We start from the raw sequence: 18927 nt of genomic DNA on the forward strand, positions 1-18927 counted from the left end.
AGACGATAAATTATTTCTTTTGAGATAAAAAGATTCAGAATTTGTTAACTCAATCGGAAAAGGCTAACAAAAATTCAATTAATGCAAATAAAATGTAAGAACAGCAAAATACACATATTATTATCTTTCCTGGCAATATAAATAAAGATATACATATACCTATATATATATATGATATAAGTGTATTACTCACGATTACTACAAGTATCGAATTAATTATACAAAATTTTGGATACTAAATAATGCCACGTCGTAATAGTTGGTAAAAGTTAATGACACCCAAACAGGTTTTACAAAAAATTTGTAAAACTTTATTTTTGCTCTTTTAAGTAGGAGCACAAAAATGTGCAAATAATAAGTGTTTAGCATGGAAGAAGTGATTAGCAGGCTTGATTTTCGATCTGGAGCTTTAAGTAGGAGCATAAAAATCTGCAGGTGTGCTTTAATTTTTATAATACCAACGTCAAGAAGGAAAAAACGCTTATTTTCTTTTCATCCCCATTTCCCAAAACAATAAATCCAACCGCACAAATAAATGAAAACAGCCATCACTTGAGAGGGATAAGACCATTTATCAGTAAGAGAATCATTTTCCAACATGTTTGTTGGCATACGGGAAGAAAACGAAATGCATTTGGTTTGGCTAAGCTCTAGAAAACAAGATTACATGCATAAATTCCCATTTGCTCATACAATAAGAACTTTTCCTTAACAAATTGAACCCTCCAGTTTCAAATCCACCTAGCATACCACCAGCAGAAAAAAGAAACGCAAAAACAAAAAGAAAAAGAAAAATTGCAAAAAAGTTAAAAAGAAAAATCCACCTAGCATATATTTACAACACAGTGTAGACCAAGTACCTATACCTTCAATGTACCATCCCTAAAGCCATTCGCACACCAAACTTGGCTAGCGTTATTAACCAATATGCCATTTTTCACTCACCATCAGGAAAGGCAACTTTTAATCCTCAGTAATCAAAGGGCCAACCAGAGTAACCCATCTCGTGATTCGGTTCATGGGTAGCTGATGAGCTACTTCCTCCAGTTTCACCATACTGACGATTATTTGTTTCACCATACTGATGACTGTTTGCTTCCCCATATTGACGACTGTTTGAATTTGATGAGCGGAACGGCCACAAATATGAAAAAGGACTTCTCCTTCCATTATTCTGGCGACTGGTCTCCCTACTACTAGAGCTACCATTGTCACTGCTATTGTTCTCTCCACCCAAATTTCGGTTGCTACGAGCACTAGCACTAGCAGTACCACGAGAAGGTAACTCCACACGGCATACAGGGCATGAATTGTGCTGAACCAACCAAGGAACGATGCAATCAGAGTGATAGATATGGTTACACGGCATCTCCCTAGCTTCAGACCCCAACTCAAATTTATCCTTGCACACAGGACAGTGCAATTCAGTGAGAAGATGATTACGTGTAATCCTTATAGTAGGCATAGCATCAATAGAGGTACGAGATGCGGGAGGAGGACCCCGTCGATCATTCATGGTAAGCTGTTCAATCAGCTCTTCCAATCCTGGGCCCATAAAGTAGTCACCAATATCAACTCGCCTATGTCCACTTCCTGGAATTCCATTAGAGAAGGCCAAACCCGGAAGTTGACCATGGAATATCAAAAACGGAACGGGGTTTGGAACCCCAGAACTCCGCTGAGATACAAGGCTAGATCTCCCTCGAACATCAAAGTTAGGATTTCTTGCAGCCATTCTTTGTCTCACAAAAGCATCAATAAGAGGATCACCTCGGCCCATCAGAGCATATAACATTTCCAAAAAATCAGGATTTTGATGGGGAAAGTCTCCTGAATCTGGCATGAAGGCTTGCGGGAGACCATGCATCTCACTGAGTTCTTCTACAAATCCTCCACCACAATCAGGGCAACAGATATCCCCCTCCTGAAGCCAGAAAGGCTGCCTGCATTGGTGACACCAGTGTGTTGCTGCAACACTTGACATCCTTAACTACCAACTCTTGAAACCAAATTGCTTTTTTTCTACCTAAAATAAGTATAAATCAATAAAAAAGTTGTAAAGTGAAAGTAATTTTAGAGGACAACCAAAACCAGACTGCAGTGTGGAAATGAAACCAAAACAATGTGTATATTACTATATTAACCAAAGATGAAGCGATGCAAATCTGGATCATCATTTCAAATCAGCTACCAACTAAAAGAAATCAGCACCATACTCTCAAATATAAAATAATGTAATCAACCAGCTGACATAAGAAGGATTTCTCATATCTAAGAGCAATAACCACCATAGCACTGAAAATAATCCAGTCCACTTGATGGACACAATGGAAAGAAATAAAGGAGCAGGAAAATTTTCCTGAATTGCAATTCAGTTAAAATCCAAGGCACTGAAAATAAGGATCTTGGCGTCTAACCAACCAAGATAACAAACTTAGCATTGAAGCTTAAGAATAACAAGGCAATTATAATGAAAATAATGCAAAAATAAGACTCCTGATGCATATACAACCATGTAGGATCTTACACTAACAGTGAAGATCGCACTTGAATCACCAACAGAGCAAGAAATCACTAAAGACCAAAATAGCTACAGTTTATGATATATGTACCATAATTATATGATGTAAATATATTGAAACGTAAAATCAGAAATATTCTTCATTGGGTACCTATAAAATAATGCATCTAGATCATCACAAGACAAAAAGACCTACAGTTTATGATATAAATCCATTGAAACAAAATATCAGAACATTATCTTCATGGGGTACAAAAAATTTCAAGTGTCGGCAACCAAAAAAAAATGCAGACAACAAAAGTAGAGGCAAACAAGTGAGCTGAAACAATATAATTCATCAACGAAAAAAATTAAAGTGATAAAACAATGTGGGCAATTTTATTAAAATATGGGTATTACGATACGCCTAATTCATTCCAAAACCCATAAATTCGACCTTACTGATTTTCGCAGAACAGTAAAAAAACAAAAAAAAAAAAAAAAAACCCTATTTTTTATGTGAATTAATCAATCGGAAATAAAAGGAAAAAAGAAACCATTCAAACGAAAAAAAATAAAAAATCAAAGATCAGATAATTGAAAAAAGAACAAAGGAAAAAAAAAAAAAATTGACAGGGCATGAATTCAGATTCAGATGATTTCAAAATCGAAATAATTGATGAGCGATAAAATTACCGTAACAAATATGAAGAAGAAGAAGAAGAAGCACAGAGAGAATTTATTATGGAAAGCAAAAGAGCTAAGATTGGAGAGGAGGGACATACAGAGAGAGAGAGAGAGACTCAGAGTCCAAGACTATCAAAGAGAAAGAAGACGACTCGGGGTTGCAGGTCGTCACTTATCGGGATAGACGCCAAAGATTTGAGTGAGAGAAAAGGTCAGACAGAAAGAGACTTGCTGGTGGTTTTACCATTTTCTCCTTATGCAGTCTCTCAATTCCCCTTCAGACACCCAAATTCTGTCTATAATCCATTTATCTAAATGACCATATTATAAATTTTATTTAATATTTATTACCGAATTTATATTAATCATAGTTCTCATATTAAAACTCATCCATGCCTTTTTTTTTTTTTTTGGCTAAAATCCTTTAAAATAAATTAAGATTTTATTAAGAAAATAATATAATTTGCTTTCTTTCCTTCTTCTAGTGTTTTATAAGTTTCATATTGAGAATTTCATTTTAATTATTTACTTTTAAAACCAACAGTTTACACTTCTCTTTTTAGCCAACAATATTTACTAATATTTAAGATTAATTAAGTTTCAAATCACTTTAAAAAATTTACAAAATAAAAAAAGCATTGGTATGTTCATTATTTTTGGGTCAATTGATGTCATAAAACAATAAACGATTTCTTTTACCAAAATAAATAAATAAATAAATAAACGATTTCGACATTTCAACACCTTAATTAGAAGTCAAAAAATCACAACTGGTTACAAAAAGGACGAAAAACCATTTATGCCCCTGGAAATTGTTTGATTTGACACTTCGGTGCCACAACTAAAAATTACTAGAGGATAGACGAATAATCTAGAAAGTTTCGAAGAGCAAATTTATTTATTATTGTTAGTTTTTTTGTTAAAGTAGATTTGAAATTGTCTTTAGAAACATTTTATTATTCATTTATATATTCTCTCCACAAACATATTACGTCTCTTTGCGGTCAGATTGACACTTTCAAAGTGAGAATAAAAAAATAAACAAGTCCATACTCCACCATAAATGTTAACAGAGACAGAAGAGAATGGTAATTAATCCAAAAAGCCTAGAATCACATCTATTAAAAACACTATTTAGTAGAAAATTATGTTCAGCTTTTTTCCTCTCTCATCATCCATTGTAAACAACAGTGGCAATTAAAAAAAAAAAAAAAAACACAGCTCATATGATAGCGTAAGGACACTTGAAATCTGACGCAAACAAAAAGGTACTTAGATTTTGTTGAAGGCAACAATGTCACAGCTTTGGACAAACTCGTTGATAGGCTCTACTGTAAGATGCTCCTCGATAAGGGTATCCACGGATACAAGGTCATCAACAATGGTAAGCATTATTTGCAACTTCTTGATCCCATAACCAACTGGAACCAATTTCGCTGTCACAATTTAATATACAGTGCGTTAGCTATACTTTGAAACCAAACTGTAAATTCAAGTTTATGCTGATGTATGAACTTTGAAACGCGAAAAATGAAGGGAAATTTAAATGGGTAACTAATAATAGAAAATTAGGAACCAAAGGAAATTTAAAAGTAGAACAGAGCTTATTCATCGCTTGCGTCAAATTTCGAATCCCATAGTTGATAAAAGAAAATTGACCAGGATTAGGAAAAATTGATCAGGATTAGGTAAGAGGAGACCAATGAAAGTGATGAGTTGTCAATGTGCATAAAAAAATAAGTAGGATATGCCACATTATTTGAGAAAAAGAGTATGAAAAGAAATTAAAGGACCAACATTCAAGAATGAGCAACAGAATTGAAAAAACATACAAGCACTATCAAATCAGAGAAGAATATTATAACTAAAATACGAGTTAGACTCAACACTCATAGAACAATACCAGAGAGTCAAAATATTATTTTTTTTTTTAGACTCAACACTCATAGAACAATACCAGAGTGTCAAAATATATATATATATATGTATATTTTTCGCTGTAATTCTTGTGATTTCTTTGCATTAAATGAAGCATGCTCAGTCAATAAGAAAGAGGAGTTAGCCAAACCGTACATGCACCCCAAAAGAGACCAGGCATTTCAACACCTCGAACAGCCTCTTCCAGTTTTTTCATGTCTGTCTCATCATCCCAAGGCTTCACATCTAAAAGAACAGAAGATTTTCCACCTACAAGAAGTGACTGAATGTCAAAAGATTGAAGATAAAGCTTTCCTTACAAGACGTACAACTTTATACAGTTTCCATGGCAAGTCCATTTAAAATACCAAATTCAGAAGGGAAGGAACATTTTCATTAATTGGGGTATTTCCATTCTAATTCATTCATGCAAATCAATATAGAAGGAAATCTAGCTTACTCTCTTTCTTCTTGCCGGAGGCCTTTTTAGCTGCCTCCCTCTCCTCGGCTGCTTTCTTGTCGTCCTCTGTCTCATCACCAAAGAGATCTAGGTCATCATCATCGTCAGCAGCAGGAGCCTGGAAAGTTGAAATACAAAAGTAAATTATAAGTCGAAGCAACCGGGAAATAGCAATCCTTACAACGACACAAGTTCTTTAGAAACACAAGACAACGATTAGTTTAAAATCAACATACGGAACCACCAACAATCTAATAAATGATAAAGTTAGCATCAGCACTAAAAATTGTGTCCAGCATTTGATGTAGGAATTTAGTCGGTTGGGGAAACAAGTTACCCCCTTATATTATACCCATTCTTAGCGAGCGGTCAAAAGATTCAAGTCTAGAAGTATTACATGTGAAAAAAAAAACAAAAACAAAAAAATTCAAACTGTCGACACCTATATCTAGTTATTACATTTAATTCAAAATTGTACAATACCCAGATAACTAAACCATTATTCTAATTACAGCACCATCATACATTTGATTGAAAGAAAACTCGCACAGAAGGGGGGGAAGAAAGTAAACTTTGTAAAGAAGCCATACAGTTGAATGAAACCCATTAATCCATACATGCAAACGTTGAATCAATTATTACTAAGGAAGCAAATCAGCTAAACAAACTAAAAAAAGGAATTTCCTTTTCTTACCTTAGCAGGAGCAGCTTCTACAGGGGCACCTTTGCCGCATACACTCACACCAACAGCTTTTCCAGGGAATCTACTCCAACAAATGAAAAACCCAAAATTCAAGTAAATAAACTAACTTACTAACTAAAGGCAGAAATCCTAAGTCCCAAGTTTGTAAAAATTGGATCTTGAAAGATGGGTTTCGTTCAAATTCACAGTGAAACAAAAACCCAAACACAAATTTATTCAGAAAACGAACCTTGGGGCGAGACTGGCAGAAACGCTGTCGTACCATCTGCTTGCATTGGGATATGAATCCCCAGGCTTGGCCAAAACCGCTGCGTAGACCTTTATATCATCCTTGGTCAATTGATCTCTGAACCACCCAAATATAAAAAAAATTTATAAATCAAGCAACCCAAATCCTTGTTATTCAAAACAACAATAAAATTGTAAGAAATAAATATATTGAGGTAGAAAATAGAGACCCAGAAATGTAAGTTTTGGAAGAAAGGAAATCGTCGAGAGATTTGAGGCCAGCTTCAGTGTGGAGATCTGAGAAGGTGACAGCCATTGGAGAAGGAGTAGAGGAGACTGTGAGGGAGTGAGTGAGTGAGGCGGAGTGCTTTACCAAATTACAAAGGACCAGGCGGAAAAGAGGAAGTTTCCGTCTATCAGAATTTGAGTATTTATATGGTTTGTATCTAATACTCGCAAACCCTAGCTTTGTTGATGATGGAATAGGAATCTTTTGGATATTCTTTCTTTTTGCTATATTTCTCCCTCTTAAATTGTAATATTATCTTTTAGCCCCTTTTGGTTGAAAATTTATCTTCTCCTTCCTTTTTTCTTTTTTCTTTTTTTTTTGGGGGGGGGGGGCCGCATACTGAAAATCATAAATTTGAAGAATAATTACTTCCTTGATCAAATAAATTTATGAAAAGATCTACTTTTGTTTTTATATATAAAAATAAGTATTTAGTTATTATTGTTTCTATTTTATATAATAATATATCTTATATATATGTTTTGGAAAATAGACATTGTAGTTATTATGGGATGCTGTTTAAACGGAAAGGGTAGTAAATATTCTATCATTTAGTCAAGTCTTTAATGGATAAAAGTACAGATAAGAACCTTAATGATGAGCAAACTATGTGCTACACGAGTTTTTTAGTTTTAGCGTTTGATCATGTTTTTTTTTTTTTTAAAAATATATATATATATATATATATATTATCAATAATTAACATGTACATCGATGTTCATCTTCTGCAACTATTTACAATTTTCTAAGCAAAAATTTCCCCATTTTTAATAAATAATAAACCAACAAAAAGATTAATTAAATTATCTAGGGACATTATTCCACATACATATTTGAAAAATAACTTTGGTTCTTAAATACGTTTATTCAACCATGCATGATATGCCTCTCTTTTTCTTAATATTATTATTTCTTCTTTTACATTTCAATTTAAAAAAAAAAAAAAATAGAATAAGCTAAACCATAGTGGTTATTGGGCCAAAAATTATCATAACACCAATTAATAATTAACCATCATATTTAAAAACCTGGAGCTCCTTTACTTGTTTTTTCTCTATTCTTGTTTATACTTGTCTATTAACACTGAAAATACATATTTACACATATATTATTTGAACTTTATTATATATTAATTTTTTTGCTATGAAGTGTTTGATGTCATCTATTGAATTGGCCATTCACGGTTGAGAGTAAAAATGCGTAGATAAGGATGGGAAAAAAAATGCCAGCTATAAGAGAAGCCTTGTTTGGCTTCACACTGGAATCGGTAGACAATCCTCCTTATACATGATCCTTGTTCTTGTTTGGGTGTGAAATTTTCTTGGTGGAAGAAATTAAGCGTGTGTTAGCTTCTAATAGTAATTTTCATTGTACTTTTTGCTCCTGGAGAAGCAAATAGAGTGTTTTTGTTGGAAAAAATTAAGCATGTATTAGCTTCTAATAGTAATTTGTAATGTACTTTTTGCACCTAGAGAAGCAAATAAAGGGGCCCATATATTAAGCCAGTTACTCTTTATCATTGTATTCATTTCGAACCTGCATACAGAATGGACCAACTTGGTTACTACCTACACTTTACCGGATGTCTATATTGTTATTCTTTTTTTCTTTTTTTTTAATTACATTTGTGTTTTTTTTTTTTATTTATACAAAAAATGGAATTACAAGGTGTAATATCATAGTTATCTGACTGAACTAATTTGTTTCTTTTTCCTCCCTTTTTTGAATTACCACTAAATGAAAAAAGTAATAATAATAATAAAAAAAACTACTTAATTGCCCATTGCAATAATATTGGGGCTTTCATTTTGGATGATGAGATTAATTTGACTTGGAAACTTTCCTCTGTTTTCCAGCATGGATATATCCAACATATTGGAGTTGGCATTTTGTCAATTATTTATGGTAAACTAGTTTCTTTTTATAGTAAACTTTCCTCTGTCTTAGTAAACTAGCTTTTTTTCAGAAAGACAAATTAACTTGAAAAATTAAAATCGTTTTATATATTGATCATAGGACCAAACATTGACTCCTCAAAATTGACCAAATCCATAATCATAAAAATACTCAGCAATTTTAACCTTTCTGAAATCAAAACTCTGCTTTTATCAAAATAATCAAAACTCTATCTTGTCCATGTATACCGACAAGTTACAATAACAAGAAAAAGAGTTTGGACAGGACATTCTAAACCTTCAATCTATTCCTAAGACTTCCTTTAGATATTCGAATATGCCCTCTGATCTGTTTTAAAATTAAAATGTTGTTCTTCCATCATCACCACCTATTATTTTTCTCATTTTCTTCATATTATATATAACCCATAAGCTGAGGTAAATTAATTTGAAGTTCATTCAGGTTTTTTGAGCTCCCTATCCATATTAAATTTATAACTCATTTTAGTTTTGTATATGTAGAATTTTCTCTAGTAATTAGGAGGCGCAATTCAGAGAGATCAGAAATGAGAATTTCTTCCATGGAAGCGGAAAAGGTGGTGGTGGTTATCCAGGATGCTTCAAGAGAAATTAATGCAACCACTTTACATTTTATGAGGTGGGCATTGGATGGTTTGCCGCTTAACCGTGGTGATAAGCCTATCCTCCTTGTTCTTCTTCACGAGGTTAACACCCCTTGTGCGTATATTAATCTAATTTACACACTTTTTATATTTTCCTTTATCTCCTAAATTAAATTTTATATGTTTTTATTGCAATATTCCTGTGCATATCGCAGTGGGATATAAAAGCAAAATTGATTCCAATTCTATTTTTGGAGCCAATCAGAAAATCATCCGTGCAGAAGTAACAAGGATTAAGAAAGAGTATAAAAACCATGCCGAGCTTATTCATATTTCTAAGCTGTACCGAGAACGAAAGGTTAGAAGGCAAGAAATCAGAGTAAATTAAAGTTATTTATTTTATCATTATAATTCAATTAATCCAATTCTATCCTGTTTTTTTTAAAAAAAAATTACCGAATTAAAAATTGAATTAGTATCATTCTTTTTTTCTTTTTCTTTTCTTTTTTTCCTTTTTTTTTTAAATATCCGGCCAACAACCCAAGAAAAAGCAGTACTAGATCCAATTAACTAACTTCAAATTTTATTCTTTAAGCAATGAACAATTAATTTAATCGTTTAGTTTTATTACAATTTCAGGTAAAAATTCGTATGAGGTTGGCCAAAGGACCTTCGCTTAAGGTGGTAGCTACAGAAGCAGCCAAAAATTTAAAGGCAACAATGGTGATTCTTGACAGGTCTGTGGCAGATAAAAACACGACCATGATGTCAAATATATATATATATATATATAGAAAATATATTTTTGATAAGTATGATGTGAATGTTTATATGGTGCTCTTTATATAAATATCTATGAAAATTAATTGCAAGTCTCAGGCCGTGGAATACAAAGTAAGAGTTTTTGGATCAAAACCATAATAAACTTAGGGGATGTATTCAATTTAGAATTTGAAAGATTTTAAAAGTCTTTTAAAGTTTTGAGGTATTCGATTTAGATTTTAAAGGAGTCCATACAAATCTAATGATATTCAATTCAGATTTTGATGGATTTTATAAAAGTCTATTAAAATCTAGATGTATTCAATTAGGACTTTATAGAATTCTTTTAAAATCTGGTGGTATTCAAAAAGTCATTGATTTTAAAAGACTTTAAAAAATGATGAATTTTAATGGATTTAAAAAGATTTTAACAGGGAAATTGTGAAGAAAATTGTCAATATGAAATCCACCTTTAAATCCAAAGATTTCATTGGATTCTTACAAAATCTTTATGGAGTCTGTAGAATTCCATAACAATTCATCAAATCCTTTAAAGTCTATAATTCATTTTAAATCCATCAAACTCTAAATTGAATACATCCCTCTTAGACTCCGGAGTTGTGAAAAATAAAATATTAACGAAGTTAGATCTTAATCTATAACAAATTTTAATATTGCAAAAAATATAAGAATTTTCTTAAGCATTCCTAGCTAATTAGTTTCAAATAATAAACGGAAAGTTTTTTCAATTGACAAAGATTCCCTGTTTTTCTTCCTCCTCTGTTTCTTCTTAATCTACCAATGCTTCTGATTTTTAAGTTTTTCTCTGTTTAAAGGACATGTGTCGTATTATGATTGGATAATCACAACACGCTGAGACTCTGTTCCCTTTTCTTAATTCGAATTCAATTTTCCAGATCACCATGTAGATATGATCATGACGTCGACATTAATGCTTTAATATTTTATTTTATTATTATTATATATTTAAATATATATAAATAATTTTTTTTAACAATATTTATTGAGGTATTTACCAAAAAAAAAAAAAACAATATTTATTGAGGATTGATTTAAATTTTCCTTCTTTATACAAATAATAAAAAGTATATCGTTAAAAATAAGATAATTATATATATTTATTTATTTATGGATCTTATTCCTGGAACCGTATCAAAACAGTGTATATCTTAAAAATTGTTTTATTAAAATTTTGAAAGTAATTGATATATATATATATATATATATATAATCTTAAGATCTCAAGAAATTGGTTATGAGAAATTCTCATGTTTGGAACAGGAAAATGAAGAGAGATAAGAACTACATGCTTGATAACCTTCCGTGTGGAATATCAATGATAAAGAAGAATAACATCATTGAACAATTAAGAAGATCAGTAGAAATTGACAAATTCTCCACGCAGAAATGGAGTCAGCAAAGTATTAGGCTATCATATAATGAAATGATACCAGGATCCCCAGATGAAGATGATCTTTTTAGCATTGAACTCTTCCCTATGAGTAAGAATTAACATTTTGTTTTTTTGATAAAGATGGAATGACTAAGAATTAACCAACTAGTATACATAGAATACTACAAACTCAATTTGTATATTACTTGTAAAATCCACATAATGTGGACAAGCATGTGTACATAGACCTATATATAACTGTAAATGTTCTTTCCAATATATATTTGGAAATTTGTAAAAACAATTGTTAGAAATTCAATACAGATTTTACCATCAAACTATCTCTTTCTTAAGGATCCGCACGATCCTTAAGGGTCGACATTTTCTTCTATTCATTCACGTTTGTTTGTTTGTTTGTTTTTTTTTTTTTTTTTTTTTTTTAAAGAATTATATCCATGTTGTGTAGAATTACTTTTTTACGATTTTCTCAACTTCTCGAATATTAATTGCCATTAGTTCCATTTTAGTCATAAGTTTTTCTGGAATTGTTTTTACATTCTAACATAATTTTCTTTCTATATCCATGTTATTGATTTTCTTATTTCAAATGTATGTACATACTACAACAGAAAAAGGATGTTTGACTAAAAGCATTTTCAATGATTTAATGAACCAATTTAAAAATCATATAATATTGATTCATATATGTTTTTTGCTTTTTTTTTTTTTAAATACCATATTTTGTTTTAAGATGGTTTTTAATATTTTGGTGAGCTATACTATCTAACAGCAAAGCGAACTATTTAAAAAAATAAGTGTAACATTTTTTAATACATCTCTCAAAAGGGCTAATAATATAATGATATAATTATTATTTTGATAAACATATTGGTAGATTAGTTATCAATTAGTTGGTATTTGATATCTTTATCATTATTCTTATAATAAGCCATCGACTTTAACATCTACATGCTCTTTGGTGCTTTCTTGTGTCACTTTTAACAGAGAGCCCACAGCCAAACAAAAAATACATTTAAAATTTCCCTAATGGTAGTTAGGCTACTTTGGGAATTTTATTTGGCTTCCTTAATGGGAAGATTGCATTTTTCAGCCTTTTTAATGCCTAGAGATAAGGACGATATGGTAAATAAATGTCTATCAACAATTCCTTTTCAAAATATATATATATATATATATATATATAAATATATATTATATATTTACCTAGTTCAATATATAGATATATTTACTATATAACTTGGTATTATATTAGTATATATCACCATTCAAAATAAATCCATATTATATATCAAAACGAAATAAATAAGTAAATCCATATTGTTTGAATTACGAAAGTTTAAGGGATTATTCTTAAAAAAATTATTATTTTTATTTAATTTTCAAATTTCATATGGATGATATCATTTATGTATACATATCAAATTACTTACGTAGGAAAAGGATTTTGGCATTAGCTCTTGAATCCAAAATTTAAAGGACACAAGATTCTCTTTTTATACAAATATCTAGGAATGCTTGAATTTTTCTTTTGGACATTATGGTAAAATTGTTTAAATGTGAAAGTTCATCGCAAATAAGCATAAATATACATGATTTGCTGAAGCTGTTGTCAATGTACTTGTTTTTGTAGCAGAAAGATATAGTAAATGTACATGTTTTTTGTATCAGAAAACTATTATAACTGTACACGTTTTCTTATCAGAAAGCTATGATAAATGTTTTTTTTTTTTTTTTCAGCAAAGCTATTGTAAATGTTAGTCCGACGTGCTGAATTTGCATTGAAATTTACATTTGTTTTAAAATAATTTCACATCATATTATAGAATTCATATTCAAGATTGATTTGCTTTACAAAAATGTATTACTTATAATAGTTGTTCAAGCTGGGAAGAACTTTGTTACAATGTGGATACACACACACACACACACACACATACATATATATATATATGTATGTATAAGATGATTACCAATGAATAGACAAAAAATATAACTTGATATATATATATCTTATACCAATGAATAGACAAAAAATATAACTTGATATATATATCTTATACCAATGAATAGACAAAAAATATAACTTGATATATATATATATATGATATAAATTAGGTAATTTTGAATACAGATAATAACAATAATATTAATATTAAATAAATAACTAAATAATATTAATAATACCAACACCAACTTTTATGTTTGGATATATATTAATAATAACTACGACTTTAAAAAATCACATAAAGAATATGAAACAGTGCCTACTATATATTAATTAATATGTTACTAAAAAGATCAAAGGAGTGACGATACAAACTAATTACCAAATAACTATACAAGCATATCGTCCCATCTTAAAAAAATAGAAAAGAATATCGTCCAAAAAAATCACTAGTATATATGTATATATTATGCTTATTATTTTTTTGTAAGAAAGTATTTTTTTTTTCTTAATGAAAGGGAGAAAAATAGGTAGAAATTAAGGGAGTAGATTAATATAGAAAACTTGGATTAAAGAAAAGGAAAATTAAGAGGGAGAAACCGAAAAGGCCAAAAGAGAGAAAGGGTGGCAAAAAGAGGTTAATAAATTGGAGTAATAAAAGATTCATTGGCACAGAAAAATCTGTTATAATTTTGGAAATTAAATGAAGAATGACTTTATTACACATCTTTCATGAGAGATTTTAGCATTATTCAGTCTAATCGGAATTGGTTTCCTTCTTCTATACTCACCCAAAATTTAGCCTTTTACACTCTTCCATATCCCAATTTTCTACTTTTCTAACTGCATATAATATTTTCTATCCATATTTATTTATTTTATTTACAATTTAAACTTAATTACTACTCTTTCAAATTTCTCTCAAATTTCTGATTTTTTTTCTTTTTTTTCTTCCTTTCCTCTATCTTCTCATCTAGTCCATCTCTTCAACCCTAGTTCCTTTTCTAGCTTTTCCTCCTTAATCAACTCTTGGTTTTTTTTCTTTCAAATCTCGGCTACTTTTTTTTTTTTTCTTAGTTTTATTCTTTTCCAACAACAAAGAAAGAAAAAGCTTTTTTTTTATGGATGAAGATCGGGAAAACCAGATTGAAGATCACAAACAACAGCAGCTGAAGCTGAAGATCATCAAGAGCTCTGATTGGAATATTGGTGATGATGAACGAAAACCAGCAGTGATCAAAACCGAAATCGATGATGATAATGAAGAAAATCAGATCGACCAAGTACATCATCATCATCATGAAATTAGCACCACCCCTCCTCCTCTTCCTCGAATCTGTGAGTACTGTGGCAAAGGATTCAGCTCCGGCAAAGCTTTGGGAGGTCACAAAAGGTATCATATTCAAGAAGCTCGTAAATATGGACTTATCATTCCGAGAAAGACCATGAAGTTAAAACTCAAGAAACACAAAGTCCTCTATGATGATGTCCATCATGGCACCTCATCGCCATCACCATCATCAGCTAAAATCAACAGCAACAGCCAACAAGAAGAGAAAGAGAAATCCACATGCTGTCTTTGTCAGAAGGAGTTCCCCTCGAAGAAGTCGCTGTTCGGGCACATGAGATCTCACCGGGACCGAGATTGGAGAGGGATTCAACCACCTCCGATGATGATGTCCTCCGATAGAAGCAGAAGCAGTTCTTGTTCTCCTCCAATGGCGGCCGCGGTGGCAACAGAGATGAAGCAGCAGCAGCTTGATCATGATGATGTCGAAGACGAAGCTGAAGATTATTATAATCAGATTGAGAATACCAGTTTGGAGTTCACTGAATCTAGGACTTTTGAGCCAGTGGAGGTTTTGCGGACCTGGTGCAAAACCGACAAAAGAGGCAGGAAAAGCATTGGGGATCAAGTTGCTGCTGAGAGGCTTGTGTCTTTATCTCTCGGAGAACAAGAGCAAGGGGAAGAGCAACAACAAAGTTTGATGATGATGAAGAAAATTGGATCCAAAATCAGTGGTTATGATTCTGACGATTCATATTGGCTGAGAGAAGACCAGGAGCTGGAGCTGGATCATCACGTGGATAAACAACAACATCAACATCAACAACAATGGAGTGTGAATGTGAATGTGAAGAAGAATGTCGATTATGGGTCCTATCAAGGTAGACAGCACCAGCCTAATGATTATGATGCCGTCAGCAATAAAAGGAAAATGACAACAGCCAAGAAAGACAAATTTTCTTATTCCGAGAAAAGGCCAAGAAAAAGTGGGGGAGGAGTATTGGAGGTCAACAGTTTGGATGGTGGTGGTGGTGGTGGTGTCAGAAAAAAGCCAAAGACTTCTTTCAAGTGTAGTAGCTGTGGAAAATCTTTTCCAACTTTTCAGGCTTTGGGTGGGCATAGATCCAGCCATAACAAAGACAAGCACACAAATCATCCACACACATTGGCTGAGGATTCCGCCGAAGTCGGAATCGATGGCCGTGCCGGTGCCGGAAATAATAAAGTCCAAGTCAAAGTTGATAATGTGACAAGTAAAAGTATGTACAATGAGAAAATCGGTAATGGTGGTAAATCTTCATCATCACAAGTTGATGATCAAGATCAAGCTGCATTGATGACTTCCGAAGCTTCACAAAGCAGTCATACTGGTCCTAGAAAAGTGTTGGATTTTGATCTTAATGAGACTTATGTTATGGAAGACGATGAAGAAGAAGGAGCTAATTGATACTATTTATATTTGAGTTTGAATTCAGGTCTGATTTTCATGGAAGCTAGCTAAGTACTCCATATTGACTAATAATATTGTTTTTTCCTTCCCTGAAAATTTGTGGTAGAATCTTTAGCTAGGAAAAAGGGTTAGTTAGTTACAACGAATCTTATGGTGTATTATGATATGTTTAGTTACAATTTGTGTTCGTAGGTTATTGTTTCACTGTTTCAGTGAACCTTTCAATTTAATGGTGTTGATATTGGGACATTTTGTCTAATTCTATCGCTCACTTTTGTTAATCTTTGTATATGATTTCGCTAATGTCAAGCTTAATTCCATTAGTTCCTTGATGTTTATGAAGAACAAATGTCGTTAATTAGAACATCGAAGCCGCACCGGTATGTCTCCGGAATTTATATCTTAGAAGATGATCAATTCTCGCATATATATATATATATATATATTTTTTTTTTCATTTAGTAAGTTTGATTGCTTATTTATTTGTATTTTTGAAAAAAACTTCAATCTTCTCAGATGATTTTCTTTGAATGTATTTGGGATTCTATCCAAAAAGAATTTGAATTATGTTATGATACTTGATATTAGAATCCAGCAAGAAGAGATTTCTTTTTGATGAGTATGCTTTAACAACTCGGTCTAGCTGTTGGAAGTTATCAAAAAAACACAAGGTCTAGTTGGACAAATAGCTTTATTGGTTTATACTATCATTATCAGTCCAAATATATCGTATATTTCTTTTTTTTTTTTTAGCTAAAAAAAAAATTTCAATATATATATATGTTTTTTTGAAACAAATATTTTTGTGTTATTATAAAATGATTAGAAGCCTCTTATAAAAGAACAAGAGCAGCTCCTAACAAGTAACAAGCACTCTCAAATGAAATGGTTTTCTCGAGTCAACCGTGCCAAGTTGATGGCATGGTATAGATAATGGGTCTTTGTGGTTTTTGGTAAATAGGCTCTAAAAAGTTCTTTGGGCTTACGTAATCTCCAAGACCCAATTTAAAACAGTCTTTTATTTTTGCTTTCAACAAATCTCTCGCATGCTTATTTAAAATAAAATTTCAACAAAATACCCTTCGTTATTTTCCTCTGTGTTTCTTCATTAAAATTTTGAATGGTTTTTTAAACTTTTTATTTATCATTACAAGTTTTACAGGACCAACAGAATTACTAAAGTTCATAAAATGTACTATTTTTCAACAGCCTTCTTCACTATTAGTTAGAAAATTGAAGGATAAAAAAAATAAAAAATACATAAAAAACTCTTGACATATGTATGTAGCTTAATGTCTCTCCTTTTATCTTTACAAGGATTAAACATGTATGTTTATATATATATATATATATATATGAATTATTACTATTATTGTTATTATTATTATTATTACTATTATTGTATTAAACTCAGATCATTATATTAAGAAATAATAATTTTTTTCCATTAGGGTATTCTATAAGGACATATATGGATTAATATTAAAGGTTCTTTAATTTCTTTTTCCCAAAAACAAAGTATTCTTAATATATATTGATTAATATTTAAGGTTAGTAGGAAGGTTGTTGAAAACAATACTAATATGTAATTTCCAACTAGGAACAAGACTGATCCCGCTCATGGTGAAATGCATGTAGCTTTTATATAAATATATATATATATATATATATATTTTCAAAAATTAGCTTTTAATTAGATCTTTTAAATGTTTCTGTTATAAATCGAAAGTAGTAATAGTAACACTTAAAAGCACATTTGGATCATCAAACGTCATTCTAAAATTAATAATGCAAAGTTGAAATGGTAAAATTTTATGTACATAATATAAAATAAATAATCAAATTGGGTTCTTTAAAAGTTATTCACAAAAAAAATATCTCAATGCAAAAAACAATACAAAATAAAATATAAAAGTAGCCTACCAAAATGTTTTCCAAGTGAATGAGATGGTTTTTTGTTTTTTTTCTTTTTTGGTAATTAAGTGAATGAGAAGTTGTTTATTAGTTAAGATATAAATAGGACCTCCTAATTATGAAATAAGTGAATCTTGAGGGAATTATATTATTTATTTATTTATTTTTGTTAGTATTGAGGGAGTTATTCATAAAGCTAGTGTATGACTTCTATGTCATGGTACTTTATCCACATGGAGATCTTTGGTTCATTAGTACTCTCTCTTTTTTTAATCCTATTATTCTTTTAATGACACCTTGATTAAAAATATAAATAAAAAATAAAAATATCATGCAATTAATTAGACTTATACATCTGCATTCAACAATAAAAGATTGGATGGTATGTAAATAGTTTGAACAGACTCTATATATCACCGAAGCAGAACTAATAAAACAACAACTAGCAAAATTTATAAAAAAAAAAAAAATGTAATTTTGAAGGATATATAGTTAAAATTCCAACTTCCATTTAAATTACGTTCAATTTTTGCATGTAAATATGTATATTCGGTGTCTATATGTGTAAAGTCTGATCGTACTCTGTTCTCTACACGTTCTTCCCCAGTCTTTCTTTTCTGATCTTTTAGGACTCCACTTCATATTTTCATCACCAAGAACTGATTAATTAAGAAACTCTGATCAATAATCGATTCGGTTTTCTACATACGTATAGCAGTTAGCTAGGCTAGTGTTTCAATTAATTTCGGTCTCTTTTTCGGTACTTTCTTTTTATTATTTTGATATTATTGGTCGAATTAATACCTTTTAGTACTTTAAATTTGATTTTTT

General features: G+C 30.9%; 4 protein-coding genes across 5 annotated transcripts; 2 read left to right on the plus strand and 2 right to left on the minus strand.

Annotated features, from left to right (window-relative positions):
* Nucleotides 1-651: 651 nt before the first annotated feature.
* Nucleotides 652-3441, minus strand: LOC107410461 (E3 ubiquitin-protein ligase RZF1). 2 transcript variants are annotated; one of them, XM_016017894.4, is made up of 2 exons: nucleotides 3286-3441; nucleotides 652-2026 (listed from the first exon to the last, which is right to left on the minus strand). In XM_016017894.4, the coding sequence occupies exon 2, from the start codon at nucleotides 1982-1984 to the stop codon at nucleotides 971-973; it is 1014 nt and encodes a 337-aa protein (XP_015873380.1). In that variant the 5' UTR covers nucleotides 1985-2026; nucleotides 3286-3441; the 3' UTR covers nucleotides 652-970. The 2 variants fall into 2 exon arrangements, with proteins under 2 accessions (XP_015873380.1, XP_015873381.1); XM_016017895.4 differs by having other exon boundaries at nucleotides 3197-3352.
* An 838-nt stretch (nucleotides 3442-4279) lies between these two features.
* On the minus strand, nucleotides 4280-6918 carry LOC107410441 (elongation factor 1-beta). The gene is made up of 6 exons (XM_016017871.4): nucleotides 6726-6918; nucleotides 6497-6613; nucleotides 6259-6328; nucleotides 5565-5682; nucleotides 5261-5374; nucleotides 4280-4623 (listed from the first exon to the last, which is right to left on the minus strand). The coding sequence occupies exons 1-6, from the start codon at nucleotides 6809-6811 to the stop codon at nucleotides 4460-4462; spliced, it is 669 nt and encodes a 222-aa protein (XP_015873357.1). The 5' UTR covers nucleotides 6812-6918; the 3' UTR covers nucleotides 4280-4459.
* Nucleotides 6919-9161: 2243 nt separating this feature from the next.
* LOC112490549 (uncharacterized) lies at nucleotides 9162-11598 on the plus strand. The gene is made up of 4 exons (XM_025070473.3): nucleotides 9162-9417; nucleotides 9518-9660; nucleotides 9942-10039; nucleotides 11367-11598. The coding sequence occupies exons 1-4, from the start codon at nucleotides 9246-9248 to the stop codon at nucleotides 11596-11598; spliced, it is 645 nt and encodes a 214-aa protein (XP_024926241.3). The 5' UTR covers nucleotides 9162-9245.
* Nucleotides 11599-14373: 2775 nt separating this feature from the next.
* Nucleotides 14374-16282, plus strand: LOC107410437 (uncharacterized). The gene has a single exon (XM_016017867.3). The coding sequence runs from the start codon at nucleotides 14566-14568 to the stop codon at nucleotides 16177-16179; it is 1614 nt and encodes a 537-aa protein (XP_015873353.3). The 5' UTR covers nucleotides 14374-14565; the 3' UTR covers nucleotides 16180-16282.
* Nucleotides 16283-18927: the final 2645 nt, after the last annotated feature.

Source organism: Ziziphus jujuba, chromosome 10, assembly GCF_031755915.1.
Source record: "Ziziphus jujuba cultivar Dongzao chromosome 10, ASM3175591v1".
NCBI lineage: Eukaryota > Viridiplantae > Streptophyta > Magnoliopsida > Rosales > Rhamnaceae > Ziziphus > Ziziphus jujuba.